This window comes from Neopelma chrysocephalum, unplaced genomic scaffold (assembly GCF_003984885.1).
Source record: "Neopelma chrysocephalum unplaced genomic scaffold, ASM398488v2 Primary Assembly neopelma1_96845, whole genome shotgun sequence".
In the NCBI taxonomy this organism is placed as follows: domain Eukaryota; kingdom Metazoa; phylum Chordata; class Aves; order Passeriformes; family Pipridae; genus Neopelma; species Neopelma chrysocephalum.
In genome coordinates, this window is record NW_020925488.1 from 1,324,396 (window position 1) to 1,347,295 (window position 22,900).

Below are 22,900 nucleotides of genomic sequence, written 5' to 3' on the forward strand. Positions count from 1 at the left end.
GCAATGTATTTTATCATAAACTTGCAATATATAAAAATAAAGTTAACTTTAACTGTATTTTTTTAATAATAATCAGCTTAAATGGTCACGATAAAGACCTTAGCTGCAGCAAAACCACAGAAGACAGAAACACTTTCACTCTGAATTGCTATCATTCCATTAATCTTGCCTGGTTATTAGAATATCTTCACTGGCAGTTTCTTGCTGATGTAAGGTGAAGTAGTATTTGGTGCAGGAAAGACCAAGGTATATATATGTATAGACCATATATAAATATATATATAAAAGTATACATATGCATATACATATATATATATAAAGCATATATGGTCTATATGCTGGCAGGCTGTGTATGAAGTATTTCTACTGCCTACCAAAGTTTTGAGGTTCATAAGTCTAGATAATAATCATAAGAGCATAGTAGTTAAATATATTTGACTACTTAACATGTCTTTTCAGTAATATTTAGTGTCCTACTCAGTTTGTTGGATGTGCACATTGTTTTGTGTTTTTCCAATCCACTATTTTTTCTGATGGACTTTCTTATTCTCTCATAGCCCTGTTGGCAGTAGTAGATATGGCTCCTCTTGCAATGTCAGCCAGGAAAGCTCTCACCTAAGTGAGCTGGAACATTCCCATGAAAGTGCCCATGTCTCTGAGCAAGATGATGATCACCAGGAAAGGCAGTCGAATCATTCCCACCACAGTTCGGGCAGCTACCAGAAGGATGGTCAGGCTTGGCTCAGGGAGCAAGAGGAGCCTCATGGCAAAGGAGAGGAGGAGAAGCTCTGCAAGGCAGAGGAAAAACAGGCAGACCATCCTGCAGCTAAGTTACCTCCGGAACTTGAGAAGCCCAAGGATGTTGATGCAGAAGCCCAAATGAGGTAGGTGAAACTACTACCAGGTTATTTTCAACTAGTTCAAAGAGGATTCTTCTATTTGCTATTTCCTGGGGCAAATTGTGTACATTGTTCTTGCAGCCTACTCTGACAACTAAGTTGGATGTTGCTGACCTGTGAAACATCTATTGTGCAGGAACATTTATTTATGGGACATTGGCTAGGTTAAGCTATGTTTGCAGTGTATGTGAAGAGGAACACCAGCTAGTGCCTTGAAGCTCATTTCCTGTATTTTTTGTTTCTGGTTTGATGAATGTACTCCGGCCCAAAAATAGCTGCTTGCATTGCTCACGTGAGATCAGGTTTATGCAACCAAGAAATCCATGTTGTCATGGTTAGAGCTTCACTAGTTCAGTCCTTGTGTAGTAGACTACCACCATTAGAGTTAGTGTTTATGTAGTTGCAGGTTGTAGAATTACAGTATGAATAGATATGTTGATCTGACTCACTGTTGCAGCTTTTCTTGTCCTTGTATTTTGGTTTTCCAAGCTGCCAACAGTATAGAAAACAGACTTCAAAAGTATTTTGGCTAAGTTTGGGGGAGTAGTGTACTGGGTTTTGTGCAGGTTTTAGAGGAATTTCGAGTTCCACTGCTTAAATTTGGGAGTGATGTTTTTCCTTGAGGTAATCAAGTCGTTGCAGACCCTAGTGTGGATAAGGTTATACTTTAATAAGTATGAGGGATTGGTTTTATCTGGTTCAGTTAGATCCATGGAAAGATGTCTGCCTGTCTCTGCCCTTCAGAGGGTACAGCTGGTGTCACTGTGCTTGTATGGTAGAATTAACCACAGGAGTTCATGTGTAGGCAAGCCTTACACTAAAGATGAAAAAAGGAAAACAAGACTAGAGAAAGTGTTAAACTGTTTTTAAACTCTGACTCACTTTCCTCTTCTCCTTACAGAGCAGCAGGAGTGTTGTCCCAGAATGGCTGGCCTATATTTGTTCACAGGGAAGGTTATTCACATAGTCTGTTTCAAGCTAATTTAAGCATCTAACTTGGATGCTCCTACATCACTGGCGCCCTTTCTCTCCACTCTCTGGCAATGCTCTCCTGTCTCCATGGAGTATGCATGGAACTGAGCTCTGAACATTGGTCCTTAGAGTTGCACCTGAGCTAGATGTGTGGCATGGATATGTGATGCTCTCAGCTATGGAGTTGTTTTGTACTGTCAACAGCGTGGAGTGGGTGCTTTGCAGGCAGGAAAAGATGTTTGTTTTGGCGATTTACACCTCGGCAACATACAAAAGCAGGAATGCAGCCAAAAGCCCAAGGTACCATGAGGTTAGGGAGTGCAACATGTGCTGTGGGGTGCTGAAGTGGAGCTTGCTGACAGATGCACATTCCCTCTTGAAAAGCTGTAGGAAAGGGTGGAGTGACAAAAGGTTCAACAAACAAGAGGAAAACAAGGCTGGGCCCTGTTGCCAGTGTTTCTACTGAAGAGGGACTGTAAATTTGTAGCAGTAGAGGTGAGTAAGAAAGGGCAGTGGTTAGAAGGAACCTGCAACAGGCGCCATCTACCTCTTTGTGTGTGTAATTGTGATACCAGTGTGTTGCACTGGCTCGATCATGTGCCTTGGACTGCTTTTGTTATGTTCTCTCAGACATCATCTTGCTCCTGGGTCTGGATTGTATACAGCTTATAATTTTCAGCTCATCAATTTCCAAGACAATTCCTGTATATAAAGAAACCTTTAGCCTCTCACTTCCCAGAGCATGTGCAGGGGTGTGTTGGCTGGAGCCTGTTGGTTCCTTCAGCTTCCAGAGCTGAAGCTGTGATTGCACCATGTAGTTGAGTCTTTAATGCTACAGGTGAGTGTTTTTCATATAGTGATTTTCTGTTTCTTGCTTTTAAGCTACCATGGTGACAACGAGCCACCACCATTTCCTCCAGCAAGAGCCCACTGGATTAGAGCAATTAGCAAAGTTCGACTGCAGCTTCAAGAGGTAGGATGGAGTATTGCTTTGCTCGTTTCCTGAGCTACTGCGATTTCATTTCTTCTTCATTGTAAGACACCTCTTACAGTTTTGATGTTTTGCAGTCAAAAATTTAATGAAATGTATTGTATATGACTGCAGCATGTTGTGATGATCTTAGAGCTGTCTAATTCAACCAGATATTTTTAACATCATTGTGTGGAACTAGAGATGAAAATCAGAAAATATGCAGAAGCAGAGAAATTAGCTCTGCATCTGTAAATAATAATTTGTAATGATAATGTCTGGGGCTAAATGGTTTGTGTCAAACTGCTTGAAATGAAGACTTTTTCTCAAGGCAGCTTGAGGATAGCTTTTTAGCTTAGTAGGAGTTATCTGTATTATTTTTCATGTGAAAATGTTCCTTGGGAAACTTTGCATCAAATATTTTTATATATACTAATTGAAAGTGGGTGTATAATAAGTCTTGGTATTTCCATCTCGTGAAACTAAGATTTAAAAATAAATAGTCTTGATTTGGGAAGTCAAAAGGAAAAGGTTGTGACATTTTCTATAACAGAATAAACACTCTTGTTTTAGAAAACAGTGCTTACCAACCAAAAAGTTGTTTTTTTAAAAAAAAAGTCTTATGCTTTCATCCATCTCTATGCCCACAGAAAGATAACATATGGTGTTCATGTTCTGTAGATGATAAACTTTTGCCTACTACCCTAAGTGCAGAGTTAATATATTTCATCTAGAAATGCTACTTTCTTCTAGAGATGCCTTATTTTGTTTTTATAAGAAATTATTTTACAGAATCTGTCACTATCAGGACTTTTCTTTCTCTTCTGGATTTGTTGCAAATTTTCAAGAAAGCAATTGTTGTTGTTGTTTTGCATCTGGGGAGGCAAAATAGTTTTTCCTTAGTCTTATCTGGATTGTAAATGCTTTTCCATCTAACAATTGCTTCACTTCATAGCAGAAATGATTTGGATCACAACTGTCAGAATGACATGCAGAGTGAAATTTAAGCACCATCAGTATCTTAAGAAGAAGGATTTTGCTGTGATTTTGCAGACTATGCAAGCAAAACAATTTAGTTCTGTACCTTATGGAAAACAGGTGCACAGCCATACTAGAAGGGACAAGAGGTTCAACAACACCTCTCCCTGGATGTCTCTTTTTCTGAGAGAGTAGAAGGTCCATGAGGTGGTTCAGAATCATTTTGTGAATCTGCTGATATGGAAAGAAGGCATGCTTTAGGATGACTCTTACTGAAACAGTAGTTTAGTTATGATAGCAAAATGTCATTATTTGGTTTGCCTTGACCACCACTAAAAACTATTCATCCAGAATTCCCTTAGAACAAAAATTGTGGGAAGTGGAGTTTTCCAGGAGCCTGCTCCAGGGCTTAGCTGCCTTTACTGTCCAAAGACTTTTCCTAACTTCTGCTCTAGGTCTCTCCTGTGCCATATAAATCCATTTCTCATGATTAGGACAAGGAATACTGGAATAGTAGAGGGCTGCTGCAAAACCAAGACAAAACCCCACTCACTCTGCTCATGTTCACTAGATGACCCTTTTTCTTTAGCCTTTTCTTGCTAGGATGTAAACCCAGCTGAGAGCCTGCTCAGGTGCACTACAGAGCAACAAAGACTTTGCTCTCCTCTCTGTGATCCTGATACCCCAAGATATCAGCTGTCCTACTGTGATGGTGCTTTTTTTGTCACAGGCTATCAGTGATGCATAGTTAGCCTTTTATACTTTCCAAAGCTGAGGTTCCTTCTAAAAAAGGGCTTTGTCAGTTGTTCCCTAGCCTGTATTTATGTTGGATTACAGCTGAATATGGCTTTGCATTTCTTCTTAATAGAATTGGGTTTTTTTTTCATTTCTTAAGCACTTTGCTGTCTGTCTCTTCCTCTTCTTTTACGTGAACAAATCATTCAAGTTGTATGAAGCAAAATTGTGTGGTACTCAAGCTGCCAGGCTGTGTACTACCAGAGTTGCCTGAGGGACCTTGCTTGATACATTCTTTGAGCTTGGCTCCCATGAGTATAATTTTTTTTCCCAGTGTGTTTGCATCTCTTTTAACAGCTTCATCCAGATCTCAGGATACAAAACTTCTACTATTCTTTCTCTACCTCTTAGACTAATTTACTTTGTCATAGAAGGAAGTTAAGTGCATTTGACACAGTTCTACTCTTGATGAAACCATGCTCACAGTTACTTCTCTCCTTTTTGTGTTCTAGAAGATTTGCAAATAATTTGATTATTTGTTCCCCAGGAAATTGGTGTCTGTATATGTCAAGTTACTGCTTTCAGAATTATCCAAATCCTCCTCTTACTATTTTTAATCACTACTTTATTTTCTTTTTTTTACAAGCGTAAGTACGTACTTTGCCCGTTTCAATTCTTCGAGTTCTTAGTGCTTACTGGTTGTCAGTGTTGCAACCTAGAACCTGGGGATGAAGATTTATCAGGGCCAGCTGACTCAACAAGCAGATAAGGCAGTTATTTCTCTCAGTTTGTTTTCCTTTACTGCAGCTTGTTTATTATAACTTTCTAAACTTCTTTCCTTTAAAAAAACCCAACAAACCACTACTAATTCTGTCAACTGCCTGACTGCACTTGTCCCTCTCAGTGAAGACCTGAAGCAATTAAGGCTTCAAACGTTCCAGCCTTCGTAATGCCACCTGATGATAGCTTTGTCTTCCTGTGAGTTCCATCCATCCTTTATTTGTCCTATTATGTGTTCACTGCTAAGTGTTTAATTTTGTGCTTTACCCTTTTGATTTCTTTCCTGTGCAATCTTTCTTGTCCTTAAAAACTTCCTCAAGAAGAGAGTTCAAGCCCTCCTAGGAGGGGAACAGGTTTCTCAATAAGTCCTTTCCCTCCTCTTCACTGGGACAGCTTGTGATTTGTCTGTTAATGCTGTTTCTTTAACTGTTAACAGCTTCCCGAACTCCCTGGTCCTTAAAGCCTTTTTCTCATGAGCTCAGTGATACAAATACAGGCTTACAGATAAGGATCAGGATTGCTTCGATGATGATAGTTTAAGCAGGTAGCTCTGTTGGTATCTGTTGGTAAAAGATTACATCTCATTTGTCTGGTCACCCTATTAACATCTTCCCATTTTCTGTCATTACTTAAAAGCTTTCAAGAGGACTATCCTTTTTTGTTCCAGCATGTTAGAACAGGTGGTCATGTCCTTAATGTTCGAAGTGATGCCTCCAGCACATTTCTGTGTTCCTCTTACTCAATGTGCCATATCAATTTCATGACTGCACATGGAGCTCCAGCTCACGGATCTGAATGGCTGCGTTCTTCTCACATAGACTACTGAAGTGGTTCTTATGACTTTTAATTGTTAATGATCTGGCTGAAATTTGAAAGAAAACAAAAAAAAAAAGAAGACACACCAAGAAGTTTCCATATGTGATGTGATTATAAATCCCCTGAGCAATTCAGCCTCCTACCTGGAAAGAGATTAATATTCATGTGAATAATGTACATGCATCCTACATCCTGACCATGAGTCAGAGAAATGTAGTATTTTAATTAAGACTTGACAGTTATAAAATGGCACAGAAATTTGTAACTGTGCATGTTAAAAAAGCTTTGTTGTAGCCTGCATGTTTTGTTCTTCACTTCTGCTGTTTTTCTTGTTCTCTTTCTCTGTGAAGAGGAAACTTAATTATGCCAGAATCAACTAGGGTTTTCAGCCCCGCAAGGAATGACTCAATACTCCTCACCTTCACACTTAGAACTTTGTCTACAAAGAGGGATTAATTGATAGCTCGTCTGCTGCAGTCCCTCAGGGGAAACTTCTTTTCCAGGAGAAGAACAAACACGTAGCTATTGCATCTTCAACTTACAGCCCTCTGTAACTGAAATAGCCTCCAGCTAGGGACATGGCTGTGTGACTTTTAAAATTATACAAATTTGAATCTGACTTTTGTATAGCAGAAGAATTGGCAGACTGGAGAAGAGCAAAAATTCAGTCAAATCATCAAATTGCTTTTCTTACCAATTCTTTCAAGTATATTTAAATATTAGAAGAGGGTGTGGGGTCTTGGATTTTCTCCACTTATACTGAATTCGTTTACAGGGGAAAAGATCTTATGCATAATTTTTCTCTTTTATGTCAGCAGATTAAATACATCAATTGACTTGTATTCCTTTCTAAACCAAAGTAATTGGAGCATTTTTCTTCATGTCTTTAATAAATGCCATTATAACCAATTTTTTTGATATAATAGTTGTCTTTCCCTGTTAAATGTCAATAGTCTGTTCTTTTTGATTGATACATAACTAGATCACGTTCTGAGATGGCAGATGTAGTTTGTGACTGTTTTTCTGGAATGTGATGATCAGGGGAACTCAATGGCTGTTCTTCTTTACTCTTATAGATACCCAGTCATATCCTCAGTCTAATTTTCCCATACCCCATAGCTTCACAGTCAGCACTTCTGATCAAGCACCTGCAAGTATTTAAGAACCATCAGGATCTCACTTTTAAAAGCCTGGGTTCAGAGAGGGTGTTGTATTGGTGTATTTGGAGTGTGAAGCCCTATTTTGATCTCGACAAAGCAAGTTGTTCATGCAAAGCACCACTATTCCCTTCTTAAGTAGCGCTGGGATGCCCTGAATAGTCCTTTCTGGACTTCCACTACTAGTGAAGAGACCAGCAGGGCACTAACTGGTGCCAGGTTTGATTGCAAGTTTGATTGTAAGTTATCTGCCTGCGCCCGTGTGAATGAGCTCAGCGTGTGAATCCAGGCCCTCTGCTCTGTACTGTTGCAGGTACTACCACGTACTGTTCACCAGCCCAGATGGCTAGTGGAGACAGGCTGCTTTGAGCCAGTCACCAAAAGACTAGAAACTGTCCCTTTTCACCTCTCATGGACTTTGCAGTCCATGCAATAGTTTACTTTCGGCATTTTATTTCCCTTAAGCTTTGTTGCCTAGGTGTTTTTTATCAGTCCCGTGAAGATGAGTAAGCTCTGCATTTTCAAAGCCTCCCACACAGTGGCAAAGAAGCAAACTGAAGCACTGTGACTCTAACATTAGAGTTTCTAGAAACTTCTCTCCATACAGAAAAACCTACATCTCCAGTTAAATGTCTTCATTCTTTTCTACCTAATGGTGTATGAAAGTCATCTTTAACCTCCACCAAAATACCAGCATTGCTGGTCAACTGTGCTAGGGATCAGTGGTGGGGGAGATCTGTAGCATACCCTTGTGGTCATGAATTCTCTGTTCCTACACTTGAGCAGAGATCATGTTGGTAAGGCACGATCCGAGGGTCACTGCCAGCTGTACTGCGCTGTCTGGTGTTAGGTGGCTGTGCTCGCAATAGCAGCCAAATGTTTTCTGTATACCTTACTTATAACGTGCATGTGCAGCTTTCAGATCTCTTAGGGATCGCACAACAATAATTATTTAGAAAACATTTCCGTACAAAAGTAGAGGGGACTGTCTCCCGGTGCCATGATCTTGGTTCTCTGTGTTGACCTGAGTTTCAAGCGTGGCAAGCCTTGTGAGACTCCCCAAAGCCTTCTGTGGCTTTCCCAAGGCACCTTTTTGTGTTGGGTGATTCTCTGGTGCTTGAACAACCTGTGCCTGTTGTTGCCTCTCTGTGAGGGAAGGTTCAGCTGACATGCTGTACTCAGAGGACAAACTGTTCTCTTCTCCAAGTGTCTTAAATAAGATACCTGCGTATTCTCATCTGTTGGGAATAAAATCCATGTTTATTCATCTTTTCTGAGATTCCCTGAGACCTACTTTAACCTGCTTTACAATGGGTGTTAACAGTTGTTACAGCAGAGATAATTATTTGTATGTACAGACAAGAAAATAGTGTTGTGCCTTCATTAGCTGCTGCTGTGGTTTTTGAGTAGCTTTTTGATAACCTTATCTCCAGTGTGAAAAATCAGCAGGCTTTCCCTTTTCAGAGTAGTTAAAAATTAAGAGAAATGCTCTCTTGTGGAGCAGTGTGCTGGTGAGAAATGCTTTTTTATAATGACCACAGCAGGTAGGAGCCTGTTCAGTTGCTTATAGGATTTTCTGCAACCTTCCCTGGACATACCAATATGCCGACACTCAACTTCAATTCATCCCTGATAAAAGCCAGTTTTGGTGTTGATGATTTGTATTCCCTGGCACACAGGACATCTGTCCCCTCCAGTGACAACAAAGTTCCTTCATAACTTCCTGTTGCTGGTTAGAAAAACCCCAAACTCAAGGGAGTTTTCCTTCTCTGTTTTGTATCATAAACTCCACACATCTGTAAGTCAAAATTCTTTTGAAGCCTTTGAGTGGGAATCCAAGTGTAATTTGGTTTTCTTCAAAAGTTTATTCCATTGATTTCCTTAAAAAGGAAGGGAACGTGTTTGTGCAACATCTGGGGTATAGTTTATGAACACAGAGTGTTCCACAATCAGGTGCATCTCTGTATTTTGTGCTAGTACTGCATGTTATGTTCGAGTAATCCAGTTTGGCTGAACTCTGCTTCTCTTCTCTGACCTGTAAGGTCATAATGACAGTACTGGGGTGGTTGTGAATAGACTGCCATTATACCTATTAGCTTTTTTAAGCTAGATATGTTTAGAATAATGGAGGAATAAGACTCTTGTTCTTGATCTAAACTGAGCAATACTGAGATTTTAGCCTGTGTTTCCCACAATTTAGAAAAGTGCATTGACTGCTAAGCTGTAACATTCCTCCAGAGAATGCTTCTTCCTTGCACTCCCTCACCTGTTTGGGCATCTTAGACCCGAGAAGTGTTCTCATCGTCCTGTAAAGCAGATTTTGATTCTGACAAGTTGGTGTTTTCTGAAGGAAAAGGTATCTTAGTCACCTTCCTTCTTCTCCATGGAAGTGTAACTGCTGACCAGAGAGCAAGATGTAGTTGGCAGCAGTGGGTTGGTGATGTGGATAAATGACCTGCATCTTGTACAATTCTTAGATTTCTTATTAGACTATGTGTCCAGAATTGCTGCCTTTTTTTTCCTCTACCAACATTTTTCTTAGGCAATCTGGTCACAGCAATTTCTGTGGTGGCTTCCTCCAGAAGTGACTTGAGTGTTGGAGGCTGAAGGAACAGTCTTTGTGCACATAGTTCATCCCTTTTAACCAGGATGAACTGCAGTAGGCTCTTCTCCCTTGTCCGATGCTGCCCAGCACGCATTCACATTTGTACTAAGACTCTGACAAAGACTTTCTTGATCAAGTGGTTGTCTTTTCTCAGGACTTGATGCAGTAGTGACTCTTTCAATAAAAATGGAACCCAGATATGTTTGAAGAGTGGACCAAGTCCTCTAATCAGTGTATATCAGAGGCTGTAGAAGAACACTAAAGATGATGGAGCTGAGACAACTGTTGCCATCTTATGCAAAACTCCCTTCTTTGCATCTTGCTTTGGGGGTATAATGGCAGATAGAATTACAGCAGTGTGGTCTGATGGAAGAGGTTGTATCTGATTTGGAATGGGGCACAGAAATCTGTGGTGTCCTGAACTCCTTGACATGACACTCGTGCATGGTGCTCATTGGTAAAAATTGAGAGAATTTCATCTGGCAGTGGAGTAAGTCAGTTGCCTCTGCTCAGAATAGGGGTGCAATGGGAGAGGTGGGTGGGGGGACTCCTACCTGCCACATACGCAGCCCTTAAAAATAGTGTTGGCTGTTGGGAGAGCCAGACTTCACACTCTTATTTTTAAGGATCTGTGTGGGAGGAGGGGATATTTCCCAGTGCTGCGTATTACTGAAGCAATCTGTACAAGAAATGCTGCACCAGAGAGATAGCAGTGGGCTTCAGCTTACAAAGCACAAGAGTTGGGGAAAAGATGAGCTAACCGGCACTGACTGAGAGCATCATAAATGAAGCATTAACTATTCATGCAGAGTTAGCAAATGCTCTGAATAACAACAAAACTTCATAGAAAAAGGCAGTCAGTCAGAAAAAGGGTGTTAGTACATAACAATTTTTTCTTCTAGTGTTGCTTTTCTTGTTTGTTGTTTTCCAAGCTGCATGGTTATACAACTTGTTTACATGTAGGGCAGGGTTGCCTTTCATGATTCTGAGCTAATTTTTGGAGTCATGTAAAGGTGATTGTAACTGGAACCTTCTAATACTGTGCATCCAGAAGTAAGATGTTTGATTTTTTTCCTCCTCATTGTAAAAGTGGCACTTATAAGTCAAAAAGCTGTTAATAATGCTTAATATAATGCCTGAAGACAGCAGTACTCCAGTTCTGGATGGTGCTATGTAGTATGCAAAATAGAATGATAGAATCATAGGATGGCTTAGATTGGAAGATATCTTAAAGATCATTCCAACCCCCTTACTGTGGGAAGAGACACCTTTCCCTAGACCCTTTTGCTCAAAGCCCCATTTAATCTGGTCTTGAACGCTTACAGGGATGGGGCATCCACAGTTTCTATGGGTAACCTGTTCCAGTGCCTCACCACCCTCACAGTAAAGAAATTCTTCCTAATATCTAACCTAAACCTACTCTCTTCAGTTTAAAACAATTACTCCTTGTCCTGTCACTACATACCCCTGTAGAAAGTCTCTCTCCATCTTCCTTGTAGACTCCCTTCAGGTACTGACAGCCTAAACCTAAGCCTTCTCTTCTCCAGGCTGAACAATCCCAGTTCTCTCAGCCTTTCCTTGTAGGAGAGGTACTCCAGCCCTCTGATCATCTTGATGGCCCTCCCCAGAATATTCCAACAGGTTGAGGTCCTTCCTGTGCTGAGGACCCCAGAGCTGGATGCAGTGCTCCAGTTGGGGTCTCACCAGAGCAGAGCAGAGGGGCAGAATCCCCTCCCTCACCTGCTGCCCACCCTGCTTTGGATGCAGCTCAGGACAGGTTTGGTTTTCTGGACTGTGAGTGCACATGGCTGGGTCATGTCCAGCCTCTCACCCACCAGCACCCACAAGTCCTTCTCAGCAGGGCTGCTCTTGATCTGTTCATCCCCCAGCCTGTGTTACTACTGGGGGTTGCCTTGACCCAGGTGCAGCACCTTGCACTTGGTCTTATGAGATTCCCATGCGCCCACTCCTTGAGCTTGTCCAGGTCACTCTGAGTGCCTGTCCTTCAGGTGTGTCAGCCAGAAATAGAGTAGCATATTTATTTTCTGCATAGAATTCAAGCCACTTGAAGGTCTTGTGATGCAGCAAATAAATGCTGCCTATTAGGACTAGTTCTTGACGGGTGATTACAAGAATTTTCTTTGTAGCCAGTCTCATTTCTTGGCATTCAAATGGTATTTTTTAATGGACATACCCATATTGCATGCTATCTGCTCATATTTAGAGTCTGGACAGTTTTGTGACATTGTGAAGGACTGATCAGATGAGCCAGATCTGGATCATACTGTGGGTTCATTTCCGTTGTTTGATGGTTAATCGCTGGCACTTTCCAAAGGGCTTTTTAGTGGTTCCACATTCATTTAATTTGAAAGCTGTAAATGGTAAGATGGGACCAGTTCTTCCTCTCCTTGGCTTTTGAATCTGTAAGGGAAGGCCTGCAGCCTTTCCTGGCAGCTTGTGAGCTGGTTTTGTAACATACATCCTCTGCTGAAAGGCACTTGGGAACGTCAGGGCATCGATATCTGTTCTGCGGGAAGAACTTCCTGAGCACTCTGACAGCTTTATCCTTTATGTGCTGTAAAACTAAAGATAATTTAGGCGTAAAACTGGGGTGAAATCCCAAATGTAGCTTGAGATTTTCATCTGTTACTCAAGCATGCAGGTGCCAGATGCTGGAAGGGCTAAGATAAACCTGAGTGCTAATTTACTGGAATGCTCTAGGCAGTGAGTCTCTTTCTGTACAGGGTGGCTCTTGCTGTACAGGGTGTCTTGTGCCTTCAGGCTTGCAGGATGATGTGGTACCCAGGTGAGCAGTGGCGTTACTCTCTGGCCTAAGGGAGTATCCTGTTCAAAACAGGAGGATCCTGTTTAAGCTACACTTATGCATTGGGTCAGAGAGAGAGAAGGAGGCGCTGTTCTGAGCTCATTCAGTCTGCCCTCACTAGTGGGGCTGTAGAAATAGTTATGAAAGAAAGAATTACTGCCTGGCAAATGAGAAATTAGTGAAATTATTAATTGCACGGTGCTTTATACTGTGTGCTGCACTGTGGCAAACCAGGTGGGCAGTAGTAGGTCTCTTCTGCCTTTATGTCCATAATACTTCTAATATGACATCAGGAAACCAGCAAAGGATTTGTAGAAGATGGGGACTATTGCAAACATCAGAGAATAGAAGTGGCAGAGGGAATACCAGGGCAGTCTTGGGAGGGAAGGTGCTGAGGATGTGTGAGATGAGACCAAACAAGTATGGCTCAGCTTGGTAGACTGGAAGCTGAGAACAGATGTTGCTGCCATGTACGAATAGAGCATGGGAGTAAATATTGGCAAGTTTACAGCTATTTAAGCAAAAGGTTAATGCTAGCGCAAGAACAGAAGGGTATAAGCCGGTTATGAGCAAACCCAGGCTAGAAATCAGAAGGCGATTTTTCTAATTGTTAGTGAACAGCTTCCAAATTGGTTTCTTTGCCCTTTCTGTTTCTAATTAATCTAAAATTGGGTCTGTTTGTGAATGCTATTGTATGACAGTCGCCTGTGGGAGCAAAGAATGGGACTTCATCATCCAGGAAGCCTCTAAGTAGGCTGTCAGAAATGTCTGTGGAACCACAGCCTGTGTCATTGATTTTTTGTAGTGTGGCCTCCCTGTGTTCACTCTGCCCACCTGCCTGCCTTTGGTGTCCAGCTGTGCCACATTGCAGGACTTGTGTGGGTTTTGGAGCACAACCAGAGGTGTGGAGGAGATGTATTTCCTACTTAGAAGTTGCCACTGAAGTAAAACTTGTGAAAATCATATTGCAGCCCCTCTTGGATGGTGGCTTTTCTGTGCAGTTGTGCAGTAAATATTAAGGATGCCAGACTGCATGAGGAGTTTCTTGAAGAATGGTAGTTCTTAGTGACTCATGCCTGGTAATGAACCTGTCATAGGTATAATTTTGGTTTTTGACAAATGTTCAAGTGGTAACAGTTTCAGAAAATACGGTGTGCTTTGTAAACAAGTTTATTCTTAAATTTTAGAAATGCTCCATGGGCTTTGAGTTGCTTATTTAGACAGTAATTTGCAATTGAACCCATATTCATTAAAAGTTTTTTAAAAGCTAACATTTGAAAATTATTTTATAGGAGAGCTTGAAAAGCAACAGAGACAAAATCAGGGATAAGTACTAAAAAGGAGATAATAGAGCTGTCCAGCTAGAAGAGAATTTATATAAATCAGTTCAAGACTCAATTTACTTAGCCTCACTTTGGTTAATACTTTAAGTTGTTGCATACGAGAATATGTGAAATACAAATAGATTGCTTTATGTAAAAGATCAGTTTATTTTAACCATGTCTCCATCTGTGTTTTATTTTTGTTAATGAGTCAGTATTCACCTTATATTTTGAGATAGCAAGCACATTTTTGAGAAACTGTTATTGAGAAGCTGAGAGTGCTAAATTTTAATGGAATTATTTACATTTTTTTATTTTTATTCATTGTATTATGATAGTGCAGCAGATTGAAATGCGTGCAAGTGTTTTTGTGGTATCTCATATAACGGGTACTTGAAGGATCCAGTTTTGTCTACACAAATACCTATAGATTGGCTGGTGTATTCACTCTGAATTTTATTATGCCTAATTTAAGGAACCTAATTTAAAGCAAGTACAACTCTCTTTCATATTTTTTGACATGGATACATGTTACTCATCCTAATTATGTCACTCTGTTTTTAGCTCACAGTAGTAATAGCTATTTAATATACAACTGTTTACAGCTGCTAGAATCATTCCTTTTTCATCCTGCCTTTACATCCTCTTCTCTCCAGTTTCTGTGAAGGTGGAGTGACTTCTGTGACCTGAGAGCAGCAAACAAAGGCAGTAGCCACTGGAGTGATCCCCTGCCATCCCTGTTCAATATTTTGCAGTGTGTTTTGGTTCGATTCTGCTTGGCCCTCCCATCACAGACTTTTGCCAAAGGGGCTAATTGGCCTCTCAGTGACTTGACTTAGGTTAGCTACAAACTGCTGGTTTGTAATGCAGTTTTCATCCCCTTGCAGGGGCTTTCTAAATCCAATCGTTTTTCATTTTTTGCATTATATTTCTTCCTCTGTCCCTCCCAATCAGAGGAGCAGACAGACTGGATTTCTAGACTCAGTTAATTCAGGCCCAGTGTAGAGCCTGTCAGGTGCCTTTACTGGGGATGTGAAAGCTGTGTCTGGAGTTATTAATCTGGGTGTGATTGCTGGAGCTGGCTTTGTCAGAGCTGGGATGTGGCAGTGCCCCTTGTTCAGTGCCAGTGCTAACAGTGTCCTCAAAGACTGACAGGGGGCTTCTACATGGTTCATAACAAGTAATTATGTGGCATTTTGGTTCATTAATCAACTGCTGCCTTCTGAAGTGAATAGAAATACACGAAATTATTCCCACCTAAGAGACAAGCGTATTATTTAAGCCTGGAGACATGAAGGCAGGATAGTAAAAAATTTCTCCCAGCTGGTGCATCTGTAGCAATGAGGAGGACACCATCTGTCAACAGAGGTAGCTGGGCATTGCTCTGCAAGATTATTAGTTGTTACTCCCCTGCCATGTTTTTATATGAGGCTGGACAAGCCATCCTGACTTTTGAAAAGGGTTTTTCCAATTCCTCTCCCTCTGATCCACGAATTGATTTCTGGTTATTTGATTTAGGATTCTGGAAATGAGTCACCAATGAGTGAAGTAGCAGGGAGCCAGACTTCCTTTGATATGCTCCCAATTTAAGTATTCTGAGAAGTCAGGTTTGTTGTCTTGAGACAAGTGTCCAGAGAAGAAGCTCTTGACCTGATGCTTCCCTCATTCTTCCATTGTAACAGGGAGTTTTTAACTTCACAGATGTGCTATCTAAGCACCAATAATGTTTGAATTACTTCAGTAGTATGATGAGGAATGCTCCTTGCCTCACTGCATGCAGTGGTGATGTAACTGCATGTAATGGGAGGCCTGGCTCTGATACAATAAATAAAGCATGTGATTGTGCTCTGAGTGACATGAAGGAAACAATATTAAATAGTTTATTGGGTGGTGAGTGGTAGGACACCCTCCTTCCTAGGTGAGAAAGGGGTTTACCTCTAACCAGAGAAAGAGGTGTCTTAAAGTTCATACAGACTGCTAAAAGGTTGGCTCAAGGCACTTAATTCCTTCAACCAAATCCCCATGTGTCGGACTGACCTTGTAGAACGCACGGAGAGTTCTGTGAGAGACCATTTCTGTGTTCTCACTGTGAAGCTCATGCAGGAAAATGTGCTCTGCAGTGTTTGAACTAAGCTATTGTGTTGTGGGAAGCTGGGTTGTCGTGCAGACTGTCCGTGGGGAGTAATGTACCTTCCTGCCCCTTAGCCAGGTATATGTGTTACCGTGCAGTTTTCTACCTGAGACAGGTAGCAGAATGATAAAGATAAGGAGCAATAAAGCTGAGACTTGAAGAGATTAACTAGACCATCTATCTTCCTCAAAAGCATCCCTCAAAAATGTGTGTGCTTCCACTTGTTAAAACCTTCTGTGACAGAGTTTTTTTAGCTTCCCTAGATAATCCACGCTCACTTCTGATTAAAAGCTTTTTCAGGTGTCCAGCCTAGGTTTCCACTGCTGTAAGTTAAGTCTGTTGTTCTTTTATCTGTATTTACAATAGAAATGCTGAACAGTTTACTTCCCTTGTGCTTTCTTCAACTAATTCACATTTGAAAGCTGTTATGTCTACCTGAGATCTACATTTCATATCATCTACAACTTTTCCTTCCCAGGTTTCTTGATGAAAAAAGCAATTACAGCTCCAACTGCGAGTATAATTACAGGTTTTTCCACCCCCAACACATGTCTGTGCCCAGATGCATTTGCATTTTAGGAACGCTGATTATTTAATTAGATGTGCAATTAACGCATTGATTGTAATTTTCCAATTTCATGAAATATCAAGTCCTTACGTTTTGGATGGAGTTAGGAGGGAGAGACATGTAATTTGAAGGAGGAGGCAGCAGAGGGAGAGTTTTCTCTGCTATAAATGCTGCCTGTTGACCTAAGGTATTTAAACTGACTCTAGTCTACAAGCCAGTATAATAGTTGTTTCTGGAATAGGGACACCCAGCCGTTAAAATTTTCAAGTCGTCTGAGTGGCAGAAGGCAGCATCGTTTTTCTAAGAGTCCATCTTCGACTTACATGTTTTGACTAAAAATGGAGAATGACAATTCAGCTAGATAAGGGCTTCTGTGCGTTCAGAGGGGCAGCCAAAACCCAGGGCAAAAGTTCTGGGGATATTTTGCTGTTTTCCTTAAGCACATTAAGGAAGGCTTTGTGTCTTTTGTTGCTGGGGCACAAGGGGACAACATGCTACCCCACAGGCTGTCACCTGAGACAGCTCTGCTTTTAAAGTCTCATCACCCTGACTTTGAAGGCTGGTGTGGGCTGTGACAAGTGGGGTTGGCATTGTCTTGGCAGCGGCTTCTGGAAGGAGTGTGGTGTCTGGGAGCCAAGGTTTGTTTCTGCCCCGAAGAGGCTGGAACCTACTGAATGAGGAATAAAATAGCCTCTTCTGTAAAATGCTGGGTTGCAGAGCTAACAGCATTTGGTTTTTGGTACCCCGAAGCCAAGAGTGCAAACATCCACATTGAGACAAGAAAGGGACAGGCAGGTTTAGCCCATGCATTTGATGGGCTGTCTCACATCTCTTAGGAAAGGCATTGCCGTTGTGAGTGAAAATGATGACTATAAACAAACTAAATGGAGGTTGATAATCCAAGCTTTTCTAACTTCATGACCCATACTCCCTTCAGGATTTTACACCTTAGAAATTTCCATGTCAGACTAGATCCGTTCAAGCCTCTGGAGGAATTTTTGACTGATGTGGCAGCAGCACCCTCAGAGGGACAGAGATAGGAGGACTCATTGTAGGCAACTCCGATAAATCCCTGCCTGATAAAGATTGACCTAAACCATGAAGTGTATATTTCATGGCTCGTCAAAAACATTGGTGCTATATTAAGTCATTTTTTTCATTAACCTAACAAAAATCCCATTCCTTGAATTTTACTACATTCTTGGCCATGGAAATATCCTTTGTTCCCAGGTATGTGAAAGTCTTTCCTTCTGTTAGTTTAGAAATGTTAATGTCTCAGAGTTCAGCGGTTGTCCTTACAGTGAAATGATGATAACATGTGGAGTGTAAACGTCTTTCCTATGAAGCTGAGTCAGCCAGTGGTTTGGTCTCAGCCATGGACAACAAAGGGACTTAGGTTGCCTGTCTTTGGAAGGTAAGCAGTCCCAATACCTCTGACCTTTAGCTTTTTTTTTCGATGAGCCAGTGCCATTCTTGTCTTTCTATAAACAAAATAATTCAACTTGTATGAGAGGAAAAAAAACAACTTTTTAAAGGGTAAGAACTTTAGGTAAGATTATCTCCTTCCTTTTCTTCAAGTCTTTCAATGCCGATGTCTGGCCATTATCAGTTTCCAAGGTGCTCAAGGTGCTGTAGGAGATACCTGTATCTTTCTTCCTTTTCGAGCTTATATGTTGCCCTTGCACCTTGCCTTAGCCTTTCCTAAGGGGAAAAGAAAGAGTCAGTGCTTTGAATGACCCCTTCTTGAAGTTGTTCTTTCTTCTAAAAGCAATGTCTTAAGCATATGTTTCATAAGTGTGTTCTGGAGCTACTGTAACAACAGCAGCATCGTTGACAGGGCACTTTTAAATTCCTCAGAACATAAAGTCTCCTCTTCCACGCTCGGTCTCAGCAGCCCTGCTTGGGGTTGTGTGATGCACAGCTCCTCAAAGCTGGTATTCATTGAGGACAGCTGTCAAACAGCAGGAGGTCACTGCTTTTTCATTAACACTTCATATTTAGACTGCTGATTGATTTAATCTTCTCATGGCTTTGAAAAACATAATAAATAGCATGTTTTCACTGCTGAATAAATTGATAAACTTTACACAGTGTATTTGAACTCGTAAGGTCTAGTGAAGCACTGAACTCAAGCTGCCTTACTGAAAACTCTGTCTTCAGGGAGATGCAGCAGGCAGTTTCACTTGGGACAGATGGGTTTTTCTTTTTTCAAGTCAAATAAAAATTTTATTTTAGAGAGCTCTAGAGTCAGAGATGTCCATGGCCATTTGTGAGACAAATTAAACCTGAGAGTGAGTTGGACAGAATTTTCCCCTGCAGTACCGGACAAGCTCTCTCCATTGACTTTTCTCTCTACTTTTCCCCCTCTTGTTTCTCTTTCATCTCTCTGTGTAACATTCTTATCGTGGCTAATTTCCTTAGCCACTCAATTCTGTACTTCCCCCAGAGCCAGGACACTAGAAATGTTCCTGCTTGTCTTCCTGCAGGGAGAAGGGGCATAAGTATGGGAGAGGGAGGAGCAGGACCTGTGCTCGAAGAGTGCTCATTTTCCTTTCGTTAATCCACTCGTGCTCATGAAGGAATTGCTTACTTTTTACAATTTTATCAGTAATTCACTACTTTACAGGAAGTTGGAATGAAATAGATAATGAGGATTAAAAAAGAAGAAAGGGTAATGTATACCTCCAGACATCAAAGCATTTGGCCTATATAGCTGAGCCTGGCTTTATCAGTTTTAATAATTCCCTGCTGGCTCAACCTAAAATTAAAATCTGTTGGCGAATTAAATAATTGCAGTAAGAAGTATTTAAATTTTTAAGTGCAAGTTTATTTCTCTTGTAGAAGGCAAATAACTCAGTGCTCTGAGCCGTAAGGTAAAGCATACTTTTTCTCACTGACTTGTTTTAGAGTCATAAAATAGGCAAGTCAGAAATAGGCAAGTCATGCCTATTTTTCACAATTATGAATTATCTTCATTATTTCAGAAAAAATCTCTGAAAAAGCCTGTCTTGATCTCCCGTGCATTACGTAAGGGGTTCTGAATGTTTGGAAGGTGCCATCTTTCTTGCTTCTGAGGGCACCTGTTCTTTTGTCTTTTTTTTAGCCACTCCAGCTTCTCGAGCTCCTTGTGAGCTGTGGTGAGGGCAGTGGCATTTTTCCATCATTCCATTGCTCATGACCTCCATTAGCAATATCTCCTGTCTCTTTGTCTGTTGAGGCCTGCTCACTTTTTCCGTGTGTTTTTCTGCTCCTGTTCTTGTATGACAGCCATGGGAGTATTGGGATTTCTCGTTGCAGTGCTTGGAAATTTGCACAGGTTTTTGGGGTCTTAGGAGCTGTGGCTAGAGCAGCATTATGTTTGGCACTTTGATGTGCTAATGTCTGGTACTGACAGCTGCAGGAATGGGCAAAGACCAAGGAAGGAAGAAATGGGAAGGACAGAGGCAATGATGGCAAGATGATGTTGGTTCCACTTGTAGTAAGATCTTTGGGAAGAGTAAGGCATGCAAAAGCCTGTAAGACTGTCTAATTTCAGGTGCTGTAGAGAGTTAATGTGAATAAGAAAGTATTGTCTGATGGATACTTAATATTTTTTTTAAGCTATTGCTACGAAGGAGACCTCTCAGAAGATCTTTTTCGTCTTATTCGCAGGCAGGGCTTTGAAGGTACTAAGTGCTGCACAAATCCTGGATTGCATTTTATTTTCTCTGTTGGGCAGTCTTTGTCTTTATGTGGATGAATTTGATGCGGAGCTTCGACTCTGAGCTCAAGTGCTATAATTGGTGTGTTTAGTGGAATAATTTCTGTTGCAGTGGGACTCGGTGCCCTCGGTTGGGCAGGAGCCCTGTTCTCCAGGTGGGATGGAAATATATATAATGAGAAACTCGGGGTCAGACTCTTAAAATCATTTAAAGCTAAAGCACTTCTCAAAATCTAACCTATAGTCCCAGCCTCGGCAGCAAGGCAAAAAGCAAAAATGAGAGGGTGTTCTGGAGGATGGAGGATATGAGTGACCACAAAGGAACGCCAGCCTTACAGGGGATCTGGAAGGTGGTTTCTGTGCCTGACTGAAAGGGGCGGTGCACATGGAAAGAGCAGAGGTACAGGTCACTAGCGGTGCTGCTGAGACAGTATTGTGAATCATGACATTAGTTTGCCTGTGTGCAAAACTTGCCCTTACCCAAATCAAAGAAATGAGCTGATAGGGACACCAGCCTGGCTGTTGTCAGCTGGCACTACAGCAACATGCTGGGGTGGAGCTGTGGGGGCAGGGGGTAGAAGGTGTGGGGAGAATATCCCCCTGCAGCGAGGGCAGGGGTGGGAGCCCAGTGATGATTGTGGAGGAAGTGGTGAATAAAAGTTGATTCTGGTGTAGATAAGACATTGGAGGGGATATATCGTTCACAGCAAGGCTGGCTCACAAGGAGGTAGGAGGTATTTGAACAGATGGGAGGATAGTGGCATTTCCACAGCTAAGTCATATAGGCCTCTTCAAAATCCCACCCCACACTGTGAAAAGACACTGTTTTGAAAGATGCAGTGAGTTGTCCTTGAGCAGAACCAGCAGTCATACATTGCCTTTGATGCTGAAGGCAGAGAATCAGTATTTGGGAAGGAGGTGGGTGCTTGTGTTGGGTGCATGAAGAGGGGGGACAGAGGATATGAACATGGATCAGCTGTTCAACAGGAAGATTGTCTTAGCAGCAGTGTGTTGGATACCCCTGGAGCAGGCTGTGGGGCTGATGTACAGTGCCTGTAATTCAGTCGCTTCTTGCAGGATGAGTGCCTGCTGCTGCTCACTCCCAGGAGAGAAGTGTCAGTACAACGTGAGTGGATATGATTCTGTGCACAACACTTCTGCAGTCATTCTTTTATGTAACAATGTGACTTTTATTTTTGGGAAATGAGAGATCAACGGGTGTTTCAATCCCCCACACTTGTACCAGAACTAGTCTTCCTTGGAAACTGGATTCATTTCAGCGAGGGCATCGCTGAATCTTGCGGGTTAGTCTGGGGGTGAACAGGAGAGATAAAAATAAACTGGGCAAAGAATCTTTTTGGAGCTGGTTAATTTTGTTGAGTCCTGAGCTTTTTTCCCCAGCCCCCCCCTTCTCCACAGTCCCGCAGGATGCCAGGAGTCAGGCAGAGCTCTTTTCCAGCAGAGATCAGCTCACTGCGCTGCACTGCCTGCTCTCGTAATGCCAAAGGAGTGCGTTTTGTCTTTAGTCAGATTGGCTCCATCAGTTCGCATTTCCTTCTGAATGGATAATAAAGTGGAGAATCATTTTGAGGCGAGGAGTGAAGCGGGGAGGCTGCGTGTGTGTGTGAGGAGCTAGGCAGTAGGCAGCTGACGAGGAGGAGTAAAGTAGCAATAGCTGCACAGCTTTCTCTCTGCCTCTGAAGTACAATATTTTCTGTTGAGTCACAACTGAAGAGAAGGATGAAGTTTTAACTGTACTTGGTACAGCCTGAGAAAGGGAAAAGATGCACTGTGGTGGGGAACTAAAGAATTTCTGTTGAGGGATGCTCCTGGAAACCAAAAGGATTTCTTCATTTTTGGCTTTAACCATCGTTGGCTTCTGCTGTTTTTTGCTTTTTGGATTTTTAGTAGCTGTTTGCATTTTTTATTCCCTTCAAAACATGCCTTCAACTTTATGTGATTTCTCATCCTAGTGCTGCTGTGGAACGGGAAACTCTCGGTGCCTTTAACATTGCTTTCCCTGATACCTCAGATGGGACACCAACAATATGTTGATAATCTCCATAGTAAAAGTTCATTATCCGGTGAACCTTTAACAAGATTAGGAACCCTTCAGGACTTGTATTTTCTATGAGAACAAGCTATTGTATTCTGTAGTTTTCTATTAATTCTATAAATTTCCTTTACATTTTAACCTTTTGTTTTATTTTGAAGCAACAAGGTAAGTGAAAGATTGGAACAAATGAAGTGGCTGGGTATAAACTGCAAGTAGGCAGCAACCGAGGAGAATTGCTCTTTATTTTTAGAGTGGGCTCTGTGTGTATTTACTTTAGCAATACAATAGCTCCGTTCGAAGCTGACTGGATTTGAAAATGTCTTTGTAAAAGCAATTTACACTTAGTATGTTCATTTGTATGCTCTATTTCTTAGTTTTTGTTTTCAC

At 41.5% G+C, this 22,900-nt stretch overlaps 1 protein-coding gene across 9 annotated transcripts in view; it reads left to right on the plus strand.

Moving 5' to 3' along the window:
• The window catches only part of UNC13B (unc-13 homolog B), a 225,750-nt gene that overhangs the window by 77,384 nt on the left and 125,466 nt on the right, over nucleotides 1-22,900 (plus strand). For 6 of the 9 annotated variants that reach the window (XR_003532083.1, XM_027670390.1, XM_027670393.1 and 3 more), the window contains exon 1: nucleotides 22,014-22,678. Coding sequence is in view for 3 of the 9 variants with exons in the window: in XM_027670396.1 (XP_027526197.1) it covers nucleotides 558-884; nucleotides 2,754-2,844 (418 nt within the window). In the remaining 6 variants the exon portion in view is untranslated. Of the gene's footprint in view, nucleotides 1-557; nucleotides 885-2,753; nucleotides 2,845-22,013; nucleotides 22,679-22,900 lie in introns of those variants that run through there. The other 3 variants (XM_027670396.1, XM_027670397.1, XM_027670399.1) reach the window with 1 other exon arrangement.